General features: G+C 40.6%; 1 protein-coding gene across 1 annotated transcript in view; it reads left to right on the top strand.

Annotated features, from left to right (window-relative positions):
• Window positions 1-19,953, top strand: part of hspa4l (heat shock protein 4 like) — a 78,994-nt gene that overhangs the window by 37,080 nt on the left and 21,961 nt on the right. The window contains exons 7-11 of the mRNA XM_078539664.1: window positions 1,097-1,341; window positions 1,957-2,033; window positions 4,807-4,958; window positions 6,676-6,779; window positions 8,961-9,094. Of these exons, the coding sequence (XP_078395790.1) occupies window positions 1,097-1,341; window positions 1,957-2,033; window positions 4,807-4,958; window positions 6,676-6,779; window positions 8,961-9,094 (712 nt within the window). The remainder of the gene's footprint in view (window positions 1-1,096; window positions 1,342-1,956; window positions 2,034-4,806; window positions 4,959-6,675; window positions 6,780-8,960; window positions 9,095-19,953) is intronic.

Here is a 19,953-nt window from a genome sequence, read left to right as displayed (position 1 = left end):
TTAAGCATATTTTCAGTCAGCTTTAAACAATGTCAATTTTCTCCTCTGCCCTCCTAAAGACTGGAATTCAGTTCTGTGGACACTAGTCACCATTCAGTATCTTGCCCAAGTGACCATTATTCATGTTTAATATTTGATGAGTGTTACTAGGTCATTTGATCTTGGGACAGGGATGAGGTATGACATTGCAATTGAGCCCATTTCCTGTTTTCTCCATGTGTGATTTTCGAGCATGGGTTGCTGTATAACATCAGCAGCAACAACTGTTTCTATTTCCTCCTTGCTCCCTCAGGTTGCTGAAGCTAATGGTAGATGCCTGCTATCCTGAGCAAGATCAGCTAACTTGAAACAGACAGGGAATCAGTCTTGGGCTTTCCTGATTATCATGGATTAACTACTCACTTATTGAATGCTTTGAGCAATTAGGAAGCTATGATTCTAAATTAACTTGCAAAAGTTTTGGGTTAAACTTGCATTAAATCAGTATTATGCATGTATTATTGTCTGCTTAAAATACATTTAAGGTAATATAGAAACATGAAATTGGGGAGAACTTATTTTGTGTTGATATTACATTTTTTTTAAGGTTAGCTCCTTGAAGATTGACAGAGAGATTTGTTTGCCCTTTGATAACTTTTCCAGAAGATTTTCAGATTACTTCAGTAACGCTTTGAGTAGGGATTTTTGGGGACATTGCTCATTTTACTTGTAAATTGATAGATATCCAAACATGGAAACTGCTTTGAGAAGCTATAGACCAAATTAATTGAGCAATAGTATTCTTGGTCCAGTTGCAGTACTGTGGTTATCTGCAGAATAAACTTTCCCAATGTGTTCAATACAGCATTTGAATCCTGGTGCTGGTTGAGCTTTTTTCCTGCATGCTGTTTCCAAGTAAACTGCTAAAGACAGCTTTTCATTGAACCTGTATTGCACCCTGTGTGTATAATATTTGTTGTATGAACTTGCCAGTATTCTAAATGATTTTGAATATTATGTAACTGTGCAAAGCTGTTAGTTATTGCAGAAAGCCAAGCATTAATGCATTTGGAACACTATCTTTGTAATGACTTCTTTTTTTTCTCTCAAATTATAGGTTCTGGGAACTGCATTTGATCCCTACTTGGGTGGAAAGAATTTTGATGAGGCCTTGGTAGATCACTTTTGTGAAGAATTCAAGACTAAATATAAATTAAATGTGAAGGCTAATGGTAGAGCTTTGCTCCGCCTGTACCAGGAGTGTGAGAAATTGAAGAAGCTAATGAGTGCAAATGCATCTGATCTCCCAATGAACATAGAGTGCTTCATGAACGATATTGATGTTTCTGGTAGAATGAACAGGTATTTTGTGTCCTTTCATTCCAAATTGAGTTCTGTTATTTTGTACTTGCTGAATTGAAGGGAGGGAGGAAATGCAAAGGCAATTTATAAAATTAAATTTTTGAAGAATTTAGATCTGCTGTCATAGATCAACCTGAACATAACCTTTCTTATAACTGACACAGACTGCATCTCCCACAAAAGTCACTCTGCCAGGAAAGATTGGATGGAGTGCAGTACTGTAGTGAGATCTTGGCCAGTTTCTACTATGTGCAGATTTAAAATTTGTTGCATTGTTAACATACCTAAAAGTGGCTGTATCAAATGTATAATGGAAGTGTATTGTAATTAAATTAACCAGTTCCAGAAAATTACATTGTGAATATGTAATGGTGGTGGTTTTATTTAGAATGTTAACTAGTTGCAGTTTAGTCTTAATTTCCTTGAGTATCTTCTTAGCTTGTTATATATCCTGCTGAAAAAGGATGCCTATATAAGATACTTGGTTATCTTTTGGAATTGGTCATCTCTTCTCAAATTTTTTTACTCAACTAAAAATATTCATCCTATATGCATTGCTTAAAATCTCTTGGCAGCAATGTGATATGTTAGCCATATTTTGTTTTTCTTTTCCAGACCACAGTTTGAAGAACTTTGTGCTTCATTTTTAAGCAAAGTGGAGACCCCTTTAAAAAGCATAATGGAACAAGCCAGTAAGTGACCTCCTTAAAGCTGGTAAACTTGTAACTCTGTACTTCAACTTTACGTATAAGAGTCATGAGCAATTTTTTTTTTGCCAAGTGCAATAGGAATAGTAGATTGGGATAAGTCAATCAGGATGTGAAGGTGCAATTCAGTGCCCATTTAAGTTGTGTATTCTGTCCTAATTTTTATAATGGAAATTGCCCATGTTAACTTACCATGCCATTATTACACTCTTCTGTCAGCACTTTGAAGCTAAACTTGGAAGTGTTGTTTCAGTAGTGTTGGATGATCAGTTCCCAATATCCTTAAGTATCATTTACGTTGTTTTAAGATTTATTCCTACATAGACCTGAATTGTTTTAATAGTTGACAGGACCATCATCATTCACATCCCTTTTAAGTTTCATCTGGCATTAGATTGTAAAGGAGGGGTGAGATTATTGTAAATTGCGTGGAGGCTCCTGTATTTTCCACAGCAGAGCCAAACAATAACCTACTTGAAATGTACTTTATGGTGCATGTTTCCTGAACTCTACTCTAATCCTGATAGTTTGCTTGAGGCACAGCTCTCAATTTCTTCCTGCCACATCACCTGAACTCTTGCTGCGCTGTCAGACACCCAAATACTTGTAGTAAATTGATAATGCAAACCTCTGGGAACTCTTTATAGATTTCCATTTGAAAACTACAATGGTAGCTTGTCACTTTGGCTTTAGAATAGTTTGAATAAATTCATTTGAATAATCTATAGTCATTACCCATTATCTGTTGAAGATGCGGGCATTATACAAGCAATGGAAGTTATATTATGCTTGAGACAGCATGCATAAGTATATAGTCATCTATATAGTCTATAGTCATTTGGTGGTACATAACTTGAGTATTGCTGGAAAAAAAATACTTTTTGTGTCGAAGAATTTCATCTTGCACTCATCAGGACAATTTGCAAGAAAACACCAATATCAGGGGAAACAACACACTTATCCTGTATGAGAAGAATGCTGATTGGTTCACAAGTGGACTCTGGTAGAGGTGTTACCATGGAGAATGCACCACTTGATGGTGACTGACAGTTAACTGCCAAGCAAGAGTCAGGCAGCATGACATTGCCCTGGCAAATGAACCATCTGGGATTCAAATTTGCCAAAGACTAGGAACTAGGTTTATAACACTGAGTTAAATTCAGTGAAATCTGGCAATAATTAAAGCAAATAAATTGTAACAATATGTTCAATATTGAAAAAAGAAAAAATGGAAAGCATTTTAAAGGAGTAATGCTGACAGTAATAAATTCATATTTATAATTTGGGTCATGGTTGTTTTGTCTGTTTGTTGATTCTAAGTAAAATAAAGGATAAAAAATTTCTCCAAATCCTGCAGCGAGAAAGAGGAAGTGATTCACTTGGGATGAGTTATCTAAACTTTAAAAAAAAGTTAGAATGATGATTAGAGAGGAAAAGGGAGACATGGGGTGGAAAGTGCACACTAAGGCTACCCTTTTGGTGGGATGGGGGGAGGGGGGGTGGTTGGTTGGTGGGTGGACGTCCAGCCTAGCCTTGGGGTTGTTAAAAGTTGACGTGAATGTGTGTAAAAAAGCGGATGAATTTGTTGGAATTGTCAAGCTGTCAAATATTTAAATCTCTTGGCATGTAGCTTTTTAGTGCTTGCTATTTCACTGTCTGTTGACATAAGCCTGAGGGTTATCAGTATGGGATTTGTGCTGCATGACTGATTCCACAACTTATCACTATCACAGTGGGGTACCTGCCAGTTCAGTTTGATTGACAGCTCCAAGTGGTTATAAAGTCTTTGATTTGGGGCTATGAATACAAAAGTTTGTTTTTATAAAGGATTAAATAGTTGAAGAAATTTAAATATAATGACTGGTTTTTTAACAATGATTGTTTTTTTTAAAATTGTGAAATCCACAATAGATACTTAGAACTTTATTTTAATCTCAGCATGGGCCCTGAGATCTGCCCATGGTGGATACTGGGTGAGTTGACATGGAGGGTGTAAAGGCAAAAGGTGGTGGTTGGGTATGGTTTGGCATGAATTGGCATAAAATTGGCTACAAAGGGCCATGGGGGTGGGTAGAGGGGCATAGTTTGGTATGGGGGTCATAGAGGCGAGTTGGGGGCATGAGGTGGCATGGGTTGGTATGAATTGGGGGTGGTGTGTGTGTGAGGGGTGAGGGTTAGAGGGCTGTTTTTTGTTTGCTCTGTAGCTGGGACAAAGTGCTGGAACACAGAGGCCAGCCTTTCAGACAGCCACCTCTGTAACAGGCAGGCCCTGTGGCTGCCTCAAATGTTTCTGGCAGCTGCGAGCCAAACTCCTCTTAATACCCACTCCCCGGAATGAAGATCAGGCCATCCAGAGCGCTTTCTCCACGAACCTGACTCGGGAGTCAGGAATTTCCTGACTTTGGAACAAAAATTAAAAGACTAGTAAGCTGCAAAATCAGTGTTTCAAGCACCAGTGTGATTTTTATCTGGCTAAACAATCCAAAGATACATTTGGAATGCATTCGCTGTGTTTATGCAGATATTATTTTAAAACTTTTCTTCCCCTCGGGTGTGTGTATAATATGTCTACTTCAAAGTGAGCATGACACAAGCCCATGCTTAGTGAAATAGCATTACTGCAACTTAAATAATTGTTGATCTCAGATCAGTGCACTCTGCTAGAAAATAAATACTTTTCTTTGTGTTAATCCATTGTGTAAAATGTTTGTGCACTGTGAAATGTGTCCTGTTAGTAGTAACTGTGTTTTAATTATAGAATTGCAATTTGAAGACATCTACTCTGTTGAAATTTTGGGTGGGGCAACAAGAATTCCAGCAGTGAAAGAAAGAATTGCAAAATTCTTTCACAAAGATTTGAGCATGACACTTAATGCAGATGAAGCTGTAGCACGAGGTTGTGCATTGCAGGTAAATTTCTGGCTCATGTTTGATCATGTATAAACTGATGAAAAATGGATTTTTCTTCTTTTGTCCTTAAACACATCTTTAGCTGCTTTTGAGGTTGGAATCCTTTTTGTTATTACTGTATCATGTATGTCTTCAGTCATGTTCTTTGCCTTGGTAATGGGGGAAATTGAATAATCCACACATAATAAATGGTAAATAACAGACTTATCAAATTGAACACATGTCTTGGAATGTATTTCTGAAATTTAAGTCAGCTGACCTGTTCAGAAAAGCAGGAAAGTTAGGAAATATTTCAAATTATCATGCATTTACAGTCTGGGCTTAAATGCTGAGCTACAATAAGATTATTTAAGTACTTTACCAGTTGCATGGTTTGAAAATCCTCTTCATCAGAAGAATTGTGTAAGTGGTTTCTATCAGTGATCTTTGTTTTAAGCTAATACGGGGGCATCTATCAATAGCTTTCAGTGCAGTATCTACCAGAGATTCCTGTAATCAGTCTAGTTTACCAATAACTTTTCTTCTAATATGTTAGTAAAAGCTCTAATCTAAGTTTAGACCTACAGATTGTTAGATAAAACCTTAATAACCAGTACAGAAAAGGGGTAGGAATCAAATTCTAAATGTTAATCAATCCATATGGGTATTGGAAAAAGATGTAGTCTGGCGTTTTAGAGGTAGGACAGAGGCCATTAAGCGAATTGAACCTGTCTTTCCATTGTCAAATTTGGTCAGTTATGCTCCAATAGGAAAACAATCCAGCTTGCTATTTTGCCAAGTTATCTCTCATTGCTTTTCTTTATAACTGTACTAAGAGCTAATGACGACTGGTGGCATATGAAATAGGCGCAGAAGTAGGTCATTCGGCCCCTTGAACCAGCTCTGCCATTCAAGAAGACCTTGGCTGATCTGTTTGTGTTTTGAGTTCTACATGCCCATCTATCCCTGATAACCTTAGATTTTTGTTAGGCAAGGGAATCAGTCTACCTCTGCCTTAAAAATATTCAGTGACCCTGCTTCCACTACCTTCTGAGGCAGAGAGTTCCAAAGTTGCACAAACATCTGAGAGAAAAAAAATTCTCATCTCTATCCTAAAAGAGCAACCCCTAATTTTAAAACAGTGGCCCCTAGTTCTGGACTCGCCCACAAGAGGAAACGTCCTTTCCATGTCCACCTTATCAAGACCATTTTATACTTCAATAAGGTCACCCCTCACTTTTCTAAATGGCAGTGGAAACAAGCCCAGCCTGTCCAACCTTAACTCATAAGACAACCCGGTGATTCCAGATATCAATCTAGTAAACCTCCTCTGAACTGCCTCCCAATGCAATTACATCCTTCTTTAAGTAAGGAGACCAAAACTGCACGCAGCATTCGAGATGTGGTCTCACCAATGCCCTGTAGAACTGAAGCATAGCATCCTTACTTTTCTGTTCAGTTCCTCTCATAATAAAGGATAGCATTCTGTTAACCACCTTGATTACATGTTGTACCTGCATGCTAACTTCTGCACTTAGTGTAAAGGTTTATACACTTAACTTTTATAATATTTGCACAGGTCTTAAGATCAAATCTCCATTCAGTTTAAGTTGCATGTTGCGTTTTAACAGTAGAGAATTGTTTTACAAACTTTTCATATAATACCTTTTAATGTAGATATAATTGAAAATTGTACTACCACATTTATTTTTCTCTCCCCCACTACCCCCTCACCCAGTGTGCAATTCTTTCACCAGCATTTAAAGTACGTGAGTTTTCCATCACAGATGTAGTTCCTTTTCCAATCACTTTGAAATGGAAATCTGCAACTGAAGGGTTGGGGTAAGTAGTTCTGATATAAAGTACCTACCTGATGGCATCTTTATCTGTGCCCCAAAGGAATTGTTGTAATCATTGCATCCTTTTCTTGTGTGGAGGGCAATATTTAAATGGAATACTGATAGTATTGGAGGGGTTGGCATCGATTTTATATACCCTGCAGTGCAAGAAACTCTATTGATATCCTAGTTTATCTCCACCGTCGTTCATCTGCCTCATGTTGGGTGACATAATATCACAGTGAGTTTGTGCTAATTATGTCAGCATTTCAAGATTCCCAACTAACTGTCTTTCTCATGTAGGTGCAATTGCCTTGTTTCATTAGATTCTGGAGAAATTGTACAGAATGTGCATAGTAATTCTTGTATTTTTACGAACAGGAGAGAAAAGCAAACTGAACTTCTTTCCCCTCGCCAACTGTCTGTAAGCAGTAGGTGTTTTGGAATTATTTTTAAAGATGGCTGTGGTGTGTTTTTCTAGACCCTCAGTTTGTATGATCCAGTTGACTAATAAGTTGCAGCAAACACACATTATGACTAACCCAGAACGTTGGTTTATTCATGTTCAAACACATGGAGGAGTGTTCACAATGTCTCACTGCACACACACAGTAAGGGGAGGATAGGAAAAAGAAGAAAGCTTTACAACTATGGATAGCAACAGTAAAAGAATCACAGAAATGAATATTAGTTCACATGATTATCAGAGTTCATTGAGGAGTTCTTTCACACAGGAGCTCAAGTTCAGCTGGCTGAAGTTCAGAGTTGTAGAGTTCTCTTTACAGTTAGTGCTGATACCGCAAGATGAAGTTGGTACACAGACTGGGTCAGTTCTGCAATCGATGGTAGGAAATCTTCCAGCAGAGATAGGATTCAAGGAGCAGACTGTTATTCAGCCTCAAGTCCTGCTTCTTGGTGTTCACCGGTTGGATGTTAAACAGCAGACTAGTTTTCTCACTTATCAAAGATTTCAAAATGGCTACTCAAGTCTTGTGACCTTTCTCCACAAAGGATTTCACCTAGTTTATCTAGTGCCTGGAATTGGCTTTGATTTCAGGAGTGATACTGTCCTGGCCATTATCTTTTGAAAGAGTTGTCATCTATATTGAGGCCATTGTCTAGGCAGACCCTCTGATTTCCCCTGAAGGGTTAAGCTTATCAAGGTGCAAATGATGTCTATTGACTCCTCAATGGTCCCGTTTTGAAATTGACCTGTACAATCCCAGGTGTTAGGTGGGTCTGTTAACAGTTCTGCAGGCATAAAAAGTTTCAATCTGGGAGTCCCCTGGTTTCATGATTATAATGTCGTTACAATTGGGTGTGAGTTTCCATGATGATGAGAGGAGGATTTTTTTTTCTCATAACTGCTGTGGGTAGCTCCCAGAACAAAGGTCCAACCCTGTGGTCATGTGACTTGGAGCAGCCATCCTTTTTGGTTTGGCAGAAAGTCAATTTTTAAAAATAATAAAACACAGTTTTGATACGCAGTTTTCAATTTTTAATTTCCTATTGGCCTAATGTATTGCAGATAGTGTCACATGATCAATATATCATTTGCAACAGAACAGGCTCAATGGACTACCTAATCCTTTCCTTGTCTCATTCATATGTTATCATCACAAAACAAAAACAGAATTACCTGGAAAAACTCAGCAGGTCTGGCAGCATCGGCGGAGAAGAAAAGAGTTGACGTTTCGAGTCCTCATGACCCTTCAACAGAACCTTTTTTTTTGTCATATGTTATCATCCTTGTCCTCGAAGGAAGATTGAATAAAGTGGCCATGCTGGAGCAAAAATCATCCAGCACCGTTCTCCAAAGTCATTACTTTCTACAAAAAAGAGCCTTTTGACCTGGACGTGTGTTACGCTAATCCTCGGGAAATTTTATATCCTGATTCCAGAATAGGTGGGACAATTTGTGCAGTGTGGGCGTATGATTTCTTTGGTGTGTAACAAGTTTTCCTTGGACTAAACTACAAGATTTTAAAAAACAAGGACATTTACACACATTCCTCTGCCAGAAGGTAGTTTGTTCCTTTTTCTGGAACATGATAAAATTGATAACCGAATGAGCCAGCTGTTTAAAAATGTAACAATACCAGCAGATAACATTTTGCAACAAAGTAATAGCATTAAATTGTTAGTCATCTTGTAGATTTGTTTCTGAATGTTTGAATTCTTTCAGAGAGTGTGAAGTTTTCAACAAAAATCATCCAGCACCGTTCTCCAAAGTCATTACTTTCTACAAAAAAGAGCCTTTTGACCTGGACGCATGTTACAGTAATCCTCGGGAAATTTTATATCCTGATTCCAGAATAGGTAGGATTTTTTTTTTCTGTTCAACCATGAAAATAATTGTTAAAACCAGTCTTTGTGCTTTTAATTTGTTAAATTAAGTGCACCCAGTCATGCATATGTGACCATAACTATAGCATCCTTATCAAATTTAAATGCCAGTAAAGCTCTCATGTTGTCCCAAATAATACTATCATACTGCCTTGTTGCTTTGAGAAAGGGAGAGCAAGGATGTGGATTGAGGAATGGTATAGAAAATAAGATCCCACATAATTTATGTAATGGTTTAACCTTTAAATTATTTGTTCTAACTGCACTAATTTCCATTGGTTATGTTTTGAACAGAAGGTAGAAGTATAGGATGGTAACTTGGTGTCCCATATTTCCTTTCTGAATGGTGAATGTGCTCCAGAAATTATAGGTCTTGGGCATCTCCATGGGGATTGATGCTTTGATCCAATATATGCTAAAAACACTAGAAACTGAACTGGATTAGACATATAAATATTGTGGCTTCAAGAGCAGGTCAGAGGCTGGAAATCCTGCGGTGAGTAACTCACCCCCTGTCTTCCCAAAGCCTGTCCACCATCTACAAGGCAAAAGTCAGGAGTTTGATGGAATACTCTCCACTTGCCTGGATGAGTGCAGTTCCAACAACACTCAAGAAGCTTGGCACCATCCAGGGCAAAGCAGCACACTTGATTGGCACCCCTTCTGCAAACATTCACACCCACCCCACTGGCGAACAGTGGCAGCAGTGTGTACCATTACAAGATGCACTGCAGAAACTCACCAAGGCTCCTTAGGCAGCACCTTTGAAACCCACGACCGCTACCATCTAGAAGAACAAGGGCAGCAGAAACATGGGAACACCACTACCTGGAAGTTCCCTTCCAAGCCACTCACCATCCTGACTTTGAAATCTAATGCCATTCCTTCACTGTCACTGGGTCAAAATCCTGGAACTCACTCCCTAACAGCACTGTGGGTGTATCTACACCACAGGGACTGCAGCAGTTCAAGAAAGTAGCTCACCACCACCTCAAGGGACAATTAGGGATGGGCAATAAATGCTGGCCTAGACAGTGATACCCACATCCTGTAAATGAATTTTAAAAAGGATGTTCGTGGAGCTTTTTCATGTTAATAGCTTAATTGCCCATCACTATTTATGACAATGTCCACTGAAGACACATTTGCTGCTCCTGAGAACTTTGGTCACTCCTTGCAGCTGCTACAGGTAGATTAGTGAGAGCAAGGTTGAGTGGGGTACTATTTCTATGTATTGGTTCACCAGCAGTTGAGTGGAATCTTCAAAACTCCTTTCTCCTGTCACTTTCACATTGGTGTTCATATTTAGTTGATATGTTTTCTCTTAATTTTTCAGTCACCCTTACAGTCAGATGAATATTGTTCATCAACTTTTTCAGTGCCAGGCAGCCATTAAGGAACATTAGTGCTTTCAGTGGGCAAGTATAGAACAGACACCCTCAATTTTTGAGAGAACATTTTGCACTTGTGCTAAATACTAAAGATCAGAAAGATTCAGTGTTGTATATTTCCCTATGTACAGTAATTTTTCTGAACTGGCCAACAATGGAATAAAATTAACACATTATATTGATTTCATTTCTATTTTGCAACAAGTGACTTATCTTGAGCAGTCTGAAACCGAAGTATCATTCAACATGTTGTCAAGTTACTGCACCATATGGAAATAGCACATATTAAAATGTTAGAACCAGTATAATTGTCCATAAGACATAGGAGCAGAAATTAGGCCATTTGGCCCATCGAGTCTGCTCCTCCATTCAATCATGGCTGATAAGTTTCTCAACCCCATTCTCCTGCCTTCTCCCTGTAACCTTTGATCCCCTTACCAATCAAAAACCTATCTATCTCGGCCTTAAATACACTCAATGACCTGGCCTCCACAGCCTTCTGTGGCAATGAATTCCATAGATTCACCACTCTCTGGCTAAAGAAGTTTCTCCTCATCTCTGTTCTAAAAGGTCTTCCCTTTACTCTGAGGCTGTGCCCTCAGGTCCTAGTCTCTCCTACTAATGGAAACATCTTCCCCACGTCCACTCTATCCAGTCCTTTCAGTATTCTGTAAGTTTCAATCAGATCCCCCCTCATCCTTCTAAACTCCATCGAGTATAGACCCAGAGTCCTCAAACGTTCCTCATATGTTAAGCCTTTCATTCCTGGGATAATTCTCGTGAACCTCCTCTGGACCCTCTCTAGGGCCAGAACATCCTTCCTAAGATATGGGGCCCAAAATTGCTCACAATATTCTAAATGTGGTCTGACCAGAGCCTTATAAAGCCTCAGCAGCACATCCCTGCTTTTATATTCTAGTCCTTTCGAAATAAATGCCAACATTGAATTTGCCTTCCTAACTACTGACTCAACCTGCAAGTTAACCTTAAGAGAATCCTGGACTAGGACTCCCAAGTCCCTTTGCACTCCAGATTTCTGAATTCTCTCCCCATTTAGAAAATAGTCGATGCCTCTATTCTTCCTACCAAAGTGCATGACCTCACACTTCCCCACGTTGTATTCCATCTGCCACTTCTTTGCCCATTCTCCTAACCTGTCCAAATCCTTCTGCAGCCTCCCCGCCTCCTCAATATTACCTGTCCCTCCACCTATCTTTGTATCATCTGCAAACTTAGCCAGGATGCCCTCAGTTCCTTCATCTAGATCATTAATGTATAAAGTGAAAAGTTGTGGTCCTAACACTGACCCCTGCGGAACTCCACTAGTCACCGGCCGCCATCCTGAGAAGGACACCCTTATCCCCACTCTCTGCCTCCTGCCAGACAGCCAATCTTCTATCCATGCTAGTACCTTGCCTCTAACACCATGGGCTCTTATCTTACTGAGCATCCTCCTGTGCGGCACCTTGCCAAAGGCCTTCTGGAAGTTCAAGTAAATAACATCCATTGGCTCTCCTTCGTCTAACCTACTTGTTACCTCCTCAAAGAATTCTAACAGATTTGTCAGACATGACCTCCCCTTGATGAAACCATGCTGACTTTGCCCTATTTTACCATGCACTTCCAAGTATTCTGAAATCTCATCCTTAATAATGGACTCTAAAATCTTACCAACGACCAAGGTCAGGCTAATCGGCCTGTAATTTCCCATCTTTTGCCTCACTCCCTTCTTAAACAGGGGGATTACATTAGTGATTTTTCAGTCCTCTGGGACCCTCCCTGACTCCAGTGATTCCTGAAAGATCACCACTAACGCCTCCACTATCTCTTCAGCTATCTCCTTCAGAACTGTGGGGTGTAATCCATCTGGCCCAGGTGATTTATCCACCTTCAGACCTTTCAGTTTTCCTAGCACCTTCTCCTTGGTAATGGCCACTCTGCCCCCTGACTCTCTTGAACTTTGGGGATGTTACTCGTGTCTTCCACCGTGAAGACTGACGCTAAGTACCTATTCAGTTCCTCCGCCATTTCTTTGTTCCCCACTTCTACTTCTCCAGCGTCATTTTCCAGCGGCCCAATGTCCACTTTTGCCTCTCTCTTACCCTTTATATATCTAAAAAAGCTCTTGCAATCTTCTTTTATATTATTGGCTAGTTTACTCTCATATTTAATCTTCTCCCTCCTTATTTCTTTTTTAGTTGTCCTCTGTTGGTCTTTGTAGGCTTCCCAATCCCCTGGTTTCCCACTGCTCTTCGCCGCATTGTATGCTTTCTCTTTAGCTTTTATGTTGTCCCTGACTTCCCTTGTCAGCCATGGTTGCCTTGCCCTCCTTTTAGTATGCTTCTTCTTCTTAGGGATGAATTTTTGCTGTGTCTCCCAAATTACTCCCAGAAACTCCTGCCATTGCTGTTCCACTGTCTTTCCTGCTAGGCTCATCTCCCAGTCAATTCTGGCCAGCTCTCCGTCATGCCTCTGTAGTTGCCTTTATTCAACTGTAATACCATTACATCTGATTCCAGCTTTTTCCTCTCAAATTGCAAGGTAAATTCTATCATATTATGGTCACTTCCTCCTAAGGGTTCCTTCACCTTAAGCTCCCTTATCAAATCTGCCTCATTACATATCACTAAATCTAGAATTGCCTGTTCACTAGTGTGCTCCACCACAAGCTGCTCCAAAAAGCCATCTCGTAGACATTCTACAAATTCCTTTTCTTGGGATCCACTACCAACCTGATTTTCCCAGTCTACCTGCATATTGAAATCCCCCATGATCACTGTAACCTTGCCTTTCTTACACGCCTTTTCTATCTCCTGGTGTATCTTGTGCCCCACATCCTGACTATTGTTCGGAAGCCTGTACATAACTCCCGTTATGGTTTTTTCACCTTTGCGGTTCCTCAACTCTACCCACACAAATTCTACATCATCTGACCCTACGTCATTTCTTGATATTGATTTAATTTCATTTCTTACTAACAAAGCAACCCCACCCCCTCTGCCAACCTGCCTATCTTTTCGATAGGATGTATATCCTTGGATATTTAGCTCCCAGTCCTCATCCCCTTGCAGCCATGTCTCCATGATGCCCACCACATCATACCTGCCAATTTCAATCTGCGCCACAAGCTCATTTACCTTATTTCGTATACTGCGTGCATTCAGATACAACACCTTCAGTCCTTTATTTCCCGTCCCCTTTCTCATTGTCATCCCTTTATCTGATGTGCTTGAAGTTAGATTCCTAGCCCTTTCCAAACACTCTGTCCTATTTTGTGTCCTGGGGACTTTAGTAGCCTCTCCTGGGCTCTCCCTTTTAAGTTTTTTCATAATTTTCCATGAAGTTGAATCCACCCCCCCCACATGCTAACCTGCTGCTTTGTTTCCCATTAGTCATGCTTCTTGGAGTTTTACCCTCCCCCCACCCCCCAACTTTCTAGTTTAAAGTCCTGTTGACCACCCTATATACACTTTTCGCTAGAACATTGGTCCCAGATCGGTTCAGGTGGAGACCATCCCAACGGTACAGATACTGATGCCAGTGCCCCACGAAATGGAACCCCTCTTTCCCGCACCACTCCTTTAGCCACGTGTTTACTTCCCTTATTCTCGCGTCCCAATGCCAATTTGCACGTGGCTCGGGTAGTAATCCAGAGATTATAACCCTTGAGGACCTGTTCTTTAATTTAGTTCCTAGTTCCAAAATGATCTAACATTTTATAACCTTGATTAATTACCATCACTCCCATCCTAACCACGCTGGAGGAGGAAACTCCATGATACAGTTTCACTGGTTGCCCCAACTGAGAATCTAGACAGCTTCCAAGCTATGTGGCTGCCCAGAGCAGATACTGAGTCTACAATTGTCTACATTGTCAATGTGATCAGGAGTAGGAACCATGGCTTTCCCCCTCTTCCTTCTCTACTTGGAATGTTAAGGCCAGTTCTAGTGCCCCTGCAAACACTTGGCTGATCTAAGCATTACATTTAGAATCTTCTTGAACAGCACACTCTACAATGCATTTACCCACTAAGCCATATGAATTTTTATAAAGGTTAGGGACATTTGAACTATATTCATACTTGAAACATCAAGTCAGTTAGAATTCTTAAATGACAAATGTCGCAAATTTTATTTGTAATGTGCAACCCTATTTGCAAGTAGTGTATTGGAAAAGCATTTCAATTTATCTTGTCATCCCAGTGTAAATTAGGTACCGTGCTTAGAACATGAGTGAAATCTTGATTTCAGCAAGGCTGCCTGGAGAGATGCGGAACAAACCCCTTCCCCGCAGGAGCAGGAAATGGGGAGAGTAATTTTGGACAGCTGTAGCATAGCTTCTTGTGGACAATTTATAGCATAATATGAGGTCTAATCAGTTGTCCACTATTTGTGCAAAATAATGTACACTATTAAGTGGGAAATGGTCAACTCCAGGTCATTAAGCATGTGTAGATTAGCGCAGAAATCTTGAAGTGGTGATGTGTCACTTGGGGCTTCAACACAGGCTTTGGCATGGTCCCTGCCCCCAGAGTTGGCAATCATTGAAATCTGAGAATTTAAACTTTCCCACCTCCACATTACCAGTTGAAACCCATTTTAAAAAGTTGCATCTTGTTGGATCAAGTTTAATTGGGTTTTTAATGGTAATGTGATTAATAACATTTGAACAACAGAACTGACCCTGAAAAAATAATTTCAAAACTGGTTTGCTGTTAAATGATTAGAAGGTTTTTTTAAGCTACATTTTTGACAAATTTTAAAAGTTTTTTTCAGAATATTATGGCTTCGAACTTCACCCCATGTATGTCCCAATCTTCGATTTGCTGTATGTAAAATAAATAATTAAGTAAATTAGTGATTTTCTTTTGGTGCTTTTAGTTTAGTTTGGAATTCTGTGAAAATCCTTCAATTTGGTTGGCTACTTGGGTGACTTGATGGTATCACTCCAGTGAATGTCCAGTAAAGAATACTGCAACCAGTGCACAATAATAGAGGTGGAGTTCTCGCAAGAGATCACTAAAGCTTGCTTTGCCGTTGACCACAAAATCTGGCCCAAAAAATTAGTAGGGAGTGTGATAACCGAGCAGTTGGTAAAGCTGAGTTATTTAAAAATCCCAGAGGAAAACTTTAAATAACTGTCATAACCTATATTTTAAGCGCTATGATTGAGATGCAACTCTAAATCCAGGAATCAGACCACCAGTTCTCGAGGATTTACATTAAGCTAAATCACAGTGCAGAAGAGGCCCTTTGGCCCATCGAGTCTGCACCGACGCATGAGAAACACCTGACTTACCTACCTAATCCCATTTACCAGCACTTGGCCCATAGCCTTGAATGTTATGATGTGCCGTGTGCTCATCCCAGGTACTTTTTAAAGGATGTGAGGCAACCTGCCTCCACCACCCTCCCAAGCAGTGCATTCCAGACCATCACCACCCTCTGGGTAAAAAGGTTTTTCCTCACATCCAAACCTCATGCCCCTCACCTTGAACTTATGCCCCCTCGTGACTGACCCTTCAACTAAGGGGAACAGCTGCTGCCGATCCACTCAGTCCATGCTCCTCATAATCTTGTACACCTCGATCAGGTCGCACCTCAGTCTTCTCTGCTCCAATGAAAACAGCCCAAGTCAACCCAACCTCTCTTCATAACTTAAATGTTTCATCCCAGGCAACATCCTGGTGATTCTCCCCTGCACCCCCTCCAGTGCAATCACATCCTTCCTATAATGTGGTGACCAGAACTGCATACAGTACTCCAGCTGTGGCCGCACTAAGGTTCTCTACAACTCCAACATGACCTCCCTACTTTTGTGATCTATGCCTCGATTGATAAAGGCAAGTGTCCCATATGCCTTTTTCACCACCCCCACTAACATGCCCTTCCGCCTTCAGAGATCTTTGGACACACACGCCAAGGTCCCTTTGTTCCTCAGAATTTCCTATGTCATGCCGTTCCGTTCATTGAATACTTCCTTGGCAAATTACTCCTTCCAAAGTGTATCATCTCACACTTTTCAGGGTTAAAGTCCATCTGCCACTTATCTGCCCATTTGACCATCCCGTCTATAACTTCCTGTAGCCCAAGATACTCAGCCTCAGTGTTAAGCACCTGGCCAATCTTTGTGTCATCGGCAAACTTACTAATCCTACCCCCCACATAGTCATCTATGTCGTTTATATAAATGACAAATAATAGGGGACCGAGCACAGACCCCTGTGGTACGCCACTGGACACTGGCTTCCAGTTACTAAAGCATCCTTCTGTCATCACCCTCTGCCTCCTACAACTAAGCCAATTTTGAATCCACCTTATCAAATTACCCTGTATCCAATGTGCCTTCTTTATAAGTCTACCATGTTGCACCTTGACAAAGGCTTTGCTGAAATCCATATAAACTACATCAACTGCACTACCCTCATCTACACACCTGGCCACCTCCTCAAAAAATTCAATCAAATTCGTTAGGCATGACCTCCCTCTGACAAAGCCATGCTGACTATCCCTGATTAAACCTTGCCTCTCCAAGTGGAGATAGATACTGTCCTTCAGAACTTTCTCCAATAGTTTCCCTACCACTGACGTGAGACTCACCTGGCTTATCTCTACAACCCTTCCTAAATAGCGGAACCACATTAGCTGTTCTCCGGTCCTCAGGCACCTCCCCTGTGGCCAGAGAGGAATTAAAAATTTAGGTCAGAGCCCCTGCGATCTCCTCCCTTGCCTCTCTCAGCAGTCTGGGACACAAATCATCTGGACCTGGAGATTCATCCACTTTTAAGCCTGCCAGCACCTCCAAAACCTTGTCACTCCCTATATCAATTTGCTTAAGAACCTCGCAGTCTCTCTCCCCGAATTCAGTACCTTCATCCTCATTCTCTTGGGTGAAGATGGATGTGAAGTATTCAACACTCTAGTGATGTCCCCTGGCTCCACCCATAGATTGCCCTCTTGGTCCCTTATGGGCCTTACTCTTTCCCTGGTTATCCTCTTCCCATTGATATTCTTATAGAATATCTTGGGATTTTCCCTACTTTTACCAGCCAGAGCTTCCTCATATCCCCTCTTTGCTCTCCTAATTGCTTTCTTAAGCTCCACCCTGCACTTTCTGTACTCCACTAATGCCTCTGCTGATTTGCTTCCCTTGTACCTGCTAAAAGCTTCTCTTTTTCTTCTCATCGTAACCTGAATATCTCTGGTCATCCATGGTTCTCTGGGCTTGTTACTCCTTCCTATCAACCCAGAGGGAACATGTTGAGCCTGTACCCTCTCCATTTCCTTTTTGAACACTGTTCCTCTGTAGATTTCCCTGCAAGTAACTGTTCCCAGTCTACCTGGGCCAAATCCTGCCTTATTTTACTAAAATGCACTCTCCCCCAATCCAAAACATTTTTTTGCAACTTGTCGATTTCTTTGTCCATAACAAACTTAAACTGTACTATGTTGTGGTTGCTATCGCTAAAATGCTCACCCACCACCACCTCAGCCACCTGTCCGGCTTCATTCCCCAGAATTAGGTCCAGCATTGCGCCGTCCCTTGTTGGACCCTCTACATATTGACCTAAAAAGTTCTCCTGTACACATTTCAAGAAATCCACTCCCTCCAAACCCTTAATACTATGTCTATCCCAATTAATGTTGGGAAATTTGAAATCACCTAATATAATTACCCTAAATGAAATATTTTATTAATTTACACAGGTTAAAATATATATACATGGCTACAAATTACTACTATCTTAACTTTTAACAAGTTCCCAAACTAATCTCCATTAAGGCAACAGCAACCCAATTACTTAACCTGACACCAGGCAAAGCATTTTCACCTTACGAATTAAAAATGAGGTTCTTTTCATTTTGGTTCCTGTGGAGACGGTTGGAGGCTTACAGCTGCTGTTATCTTACATTGCCTCTGCCCTACAAACACAAAACTGCTGAAGTTATGCCTAGCATTGCTCATTGAATGTAAATTCTCATTGTATCACCAGCCTCTTTGAACTCTACCTTTTAACAGCTCATAGTACCAATTTTATTAGTAATATAAACATATTGCTTGTATTTGCTAGCTAGGTGGTAGTTTTCACCCCACTCCTTGAATGCTCTATTCAAAAATGCAAATACACTCTATCTCTCTTACATATCAAAACGAGTACACGTCAAAGCACCCAGACTGGCTGGCTTTAATCCAATTAAGCCACACCCACAGACTAAACCTCTATTTTAAAAGAAAAATGTTTTCCAATAATATTATGTACATTAATAGCTTCATGACAGGGACACAAAAGAAATCACTTTTTGTCTTCAATTTTTTGTTTTGTATGCATTAAAGGTTTAATGTATGCATTTTAAAGATTAACATTCAATATAAATGTGACAACTGGAACAAAGCAATTCATATACTTTTGGGATGTGTTACCTGAAAAGCAATATTTGCCGGTGTTGCGCTTCGATCCAGATGAATACTTGTCTTCATGAATAATGCTTAACATGATTGTCACCGTTTAAAGTACATTGAGTGTTTTTGCCAGTATAAGGATTCTGCATGATGCTGTCTCTGCACACTTGAGCTTACTTTCTACAAGGTCATTTTGGAAACCATATCATCCCACAACTAACAGATCAGATCTAAGGTCTGCAGTCCTGCCACATCCAGCTGTAAATGGCGGTGGACGATTAAACAACTAACAAGAGGAGGAGGCTCCACAAATATACCCATCCTCGATGGGGCTGTCCAGCACATAAGTCCAAAAGACCAGGCTGAAGCATTTGCAACCATCTTCACTCAGGAGTGTCAGGTGGCTGATCCATTTTGGCCGTCCCCTGAGGTCCCCAGCATCACAAATGCCAGTCTTCAGCCACTTTGATTCACTCCACGTGATATCCAGTGCCTTCAACCATTTATTGATATGTAAAGGCTATGGGCCCTGAAAACATTCCAGAAATACGAATAAGGGCAGAAGTAGGCCATTTGGTCCCTTGAGCCTGCTCCACCATTCAGTAAGATCATGGCTGATCTGTTTGTTTCGAGTTCCACATTCCCATCTACCCCCAATAACCTTAGATTCTTGTTAAGCAAGTGAATCAATCTATCTCTGCCTTAAAAATATTCAATGACCCCACCTCCACCGCCTTCGGAGGCAGAGAATTCCAAAGTCGCACAACCCTCAGAACAAAATTCTCCTTATCTCTGTCCTATTAGGGTGACCCCTAATTTTAAAAAGTGCCCCCTAGTTCTAGACTCGCCCATAAGAGGAAACATCCTTTCCACGTCTACCTTGTAACTTCCACCTTGTCAAGACCATTCAGGATCTTTTATACTTCAATCAAGTCACCCCTCACTCTTCTAAACTCCAGTGGAACCAAGCACAGCTTGTCCAAGCTATCCTCATTAGACAACCTGCTCCAGAACTAGCTGTATCCCTCATCAAACTGTTC

This window comes from Cetorhinus maximus, chromosome 1 (genome assembly GCF_964194155.1).
Source record: "Cetorhinus maximus chromosome 1, sCetMax3.hap1.1, whole genome shotgun sequence".
NCBI classification, from domain to species: Eukaryota; Metazoa; Chordata; class Chondrichthyes; order Lamniformes; family Cetorhinidae; genus Cetorhinus; species Cetorhinus maximus.
Note: the sequence above shows the minus strand (reverse complement) of the source record. Positions and strands in the feature narration are given on the sequence as shown.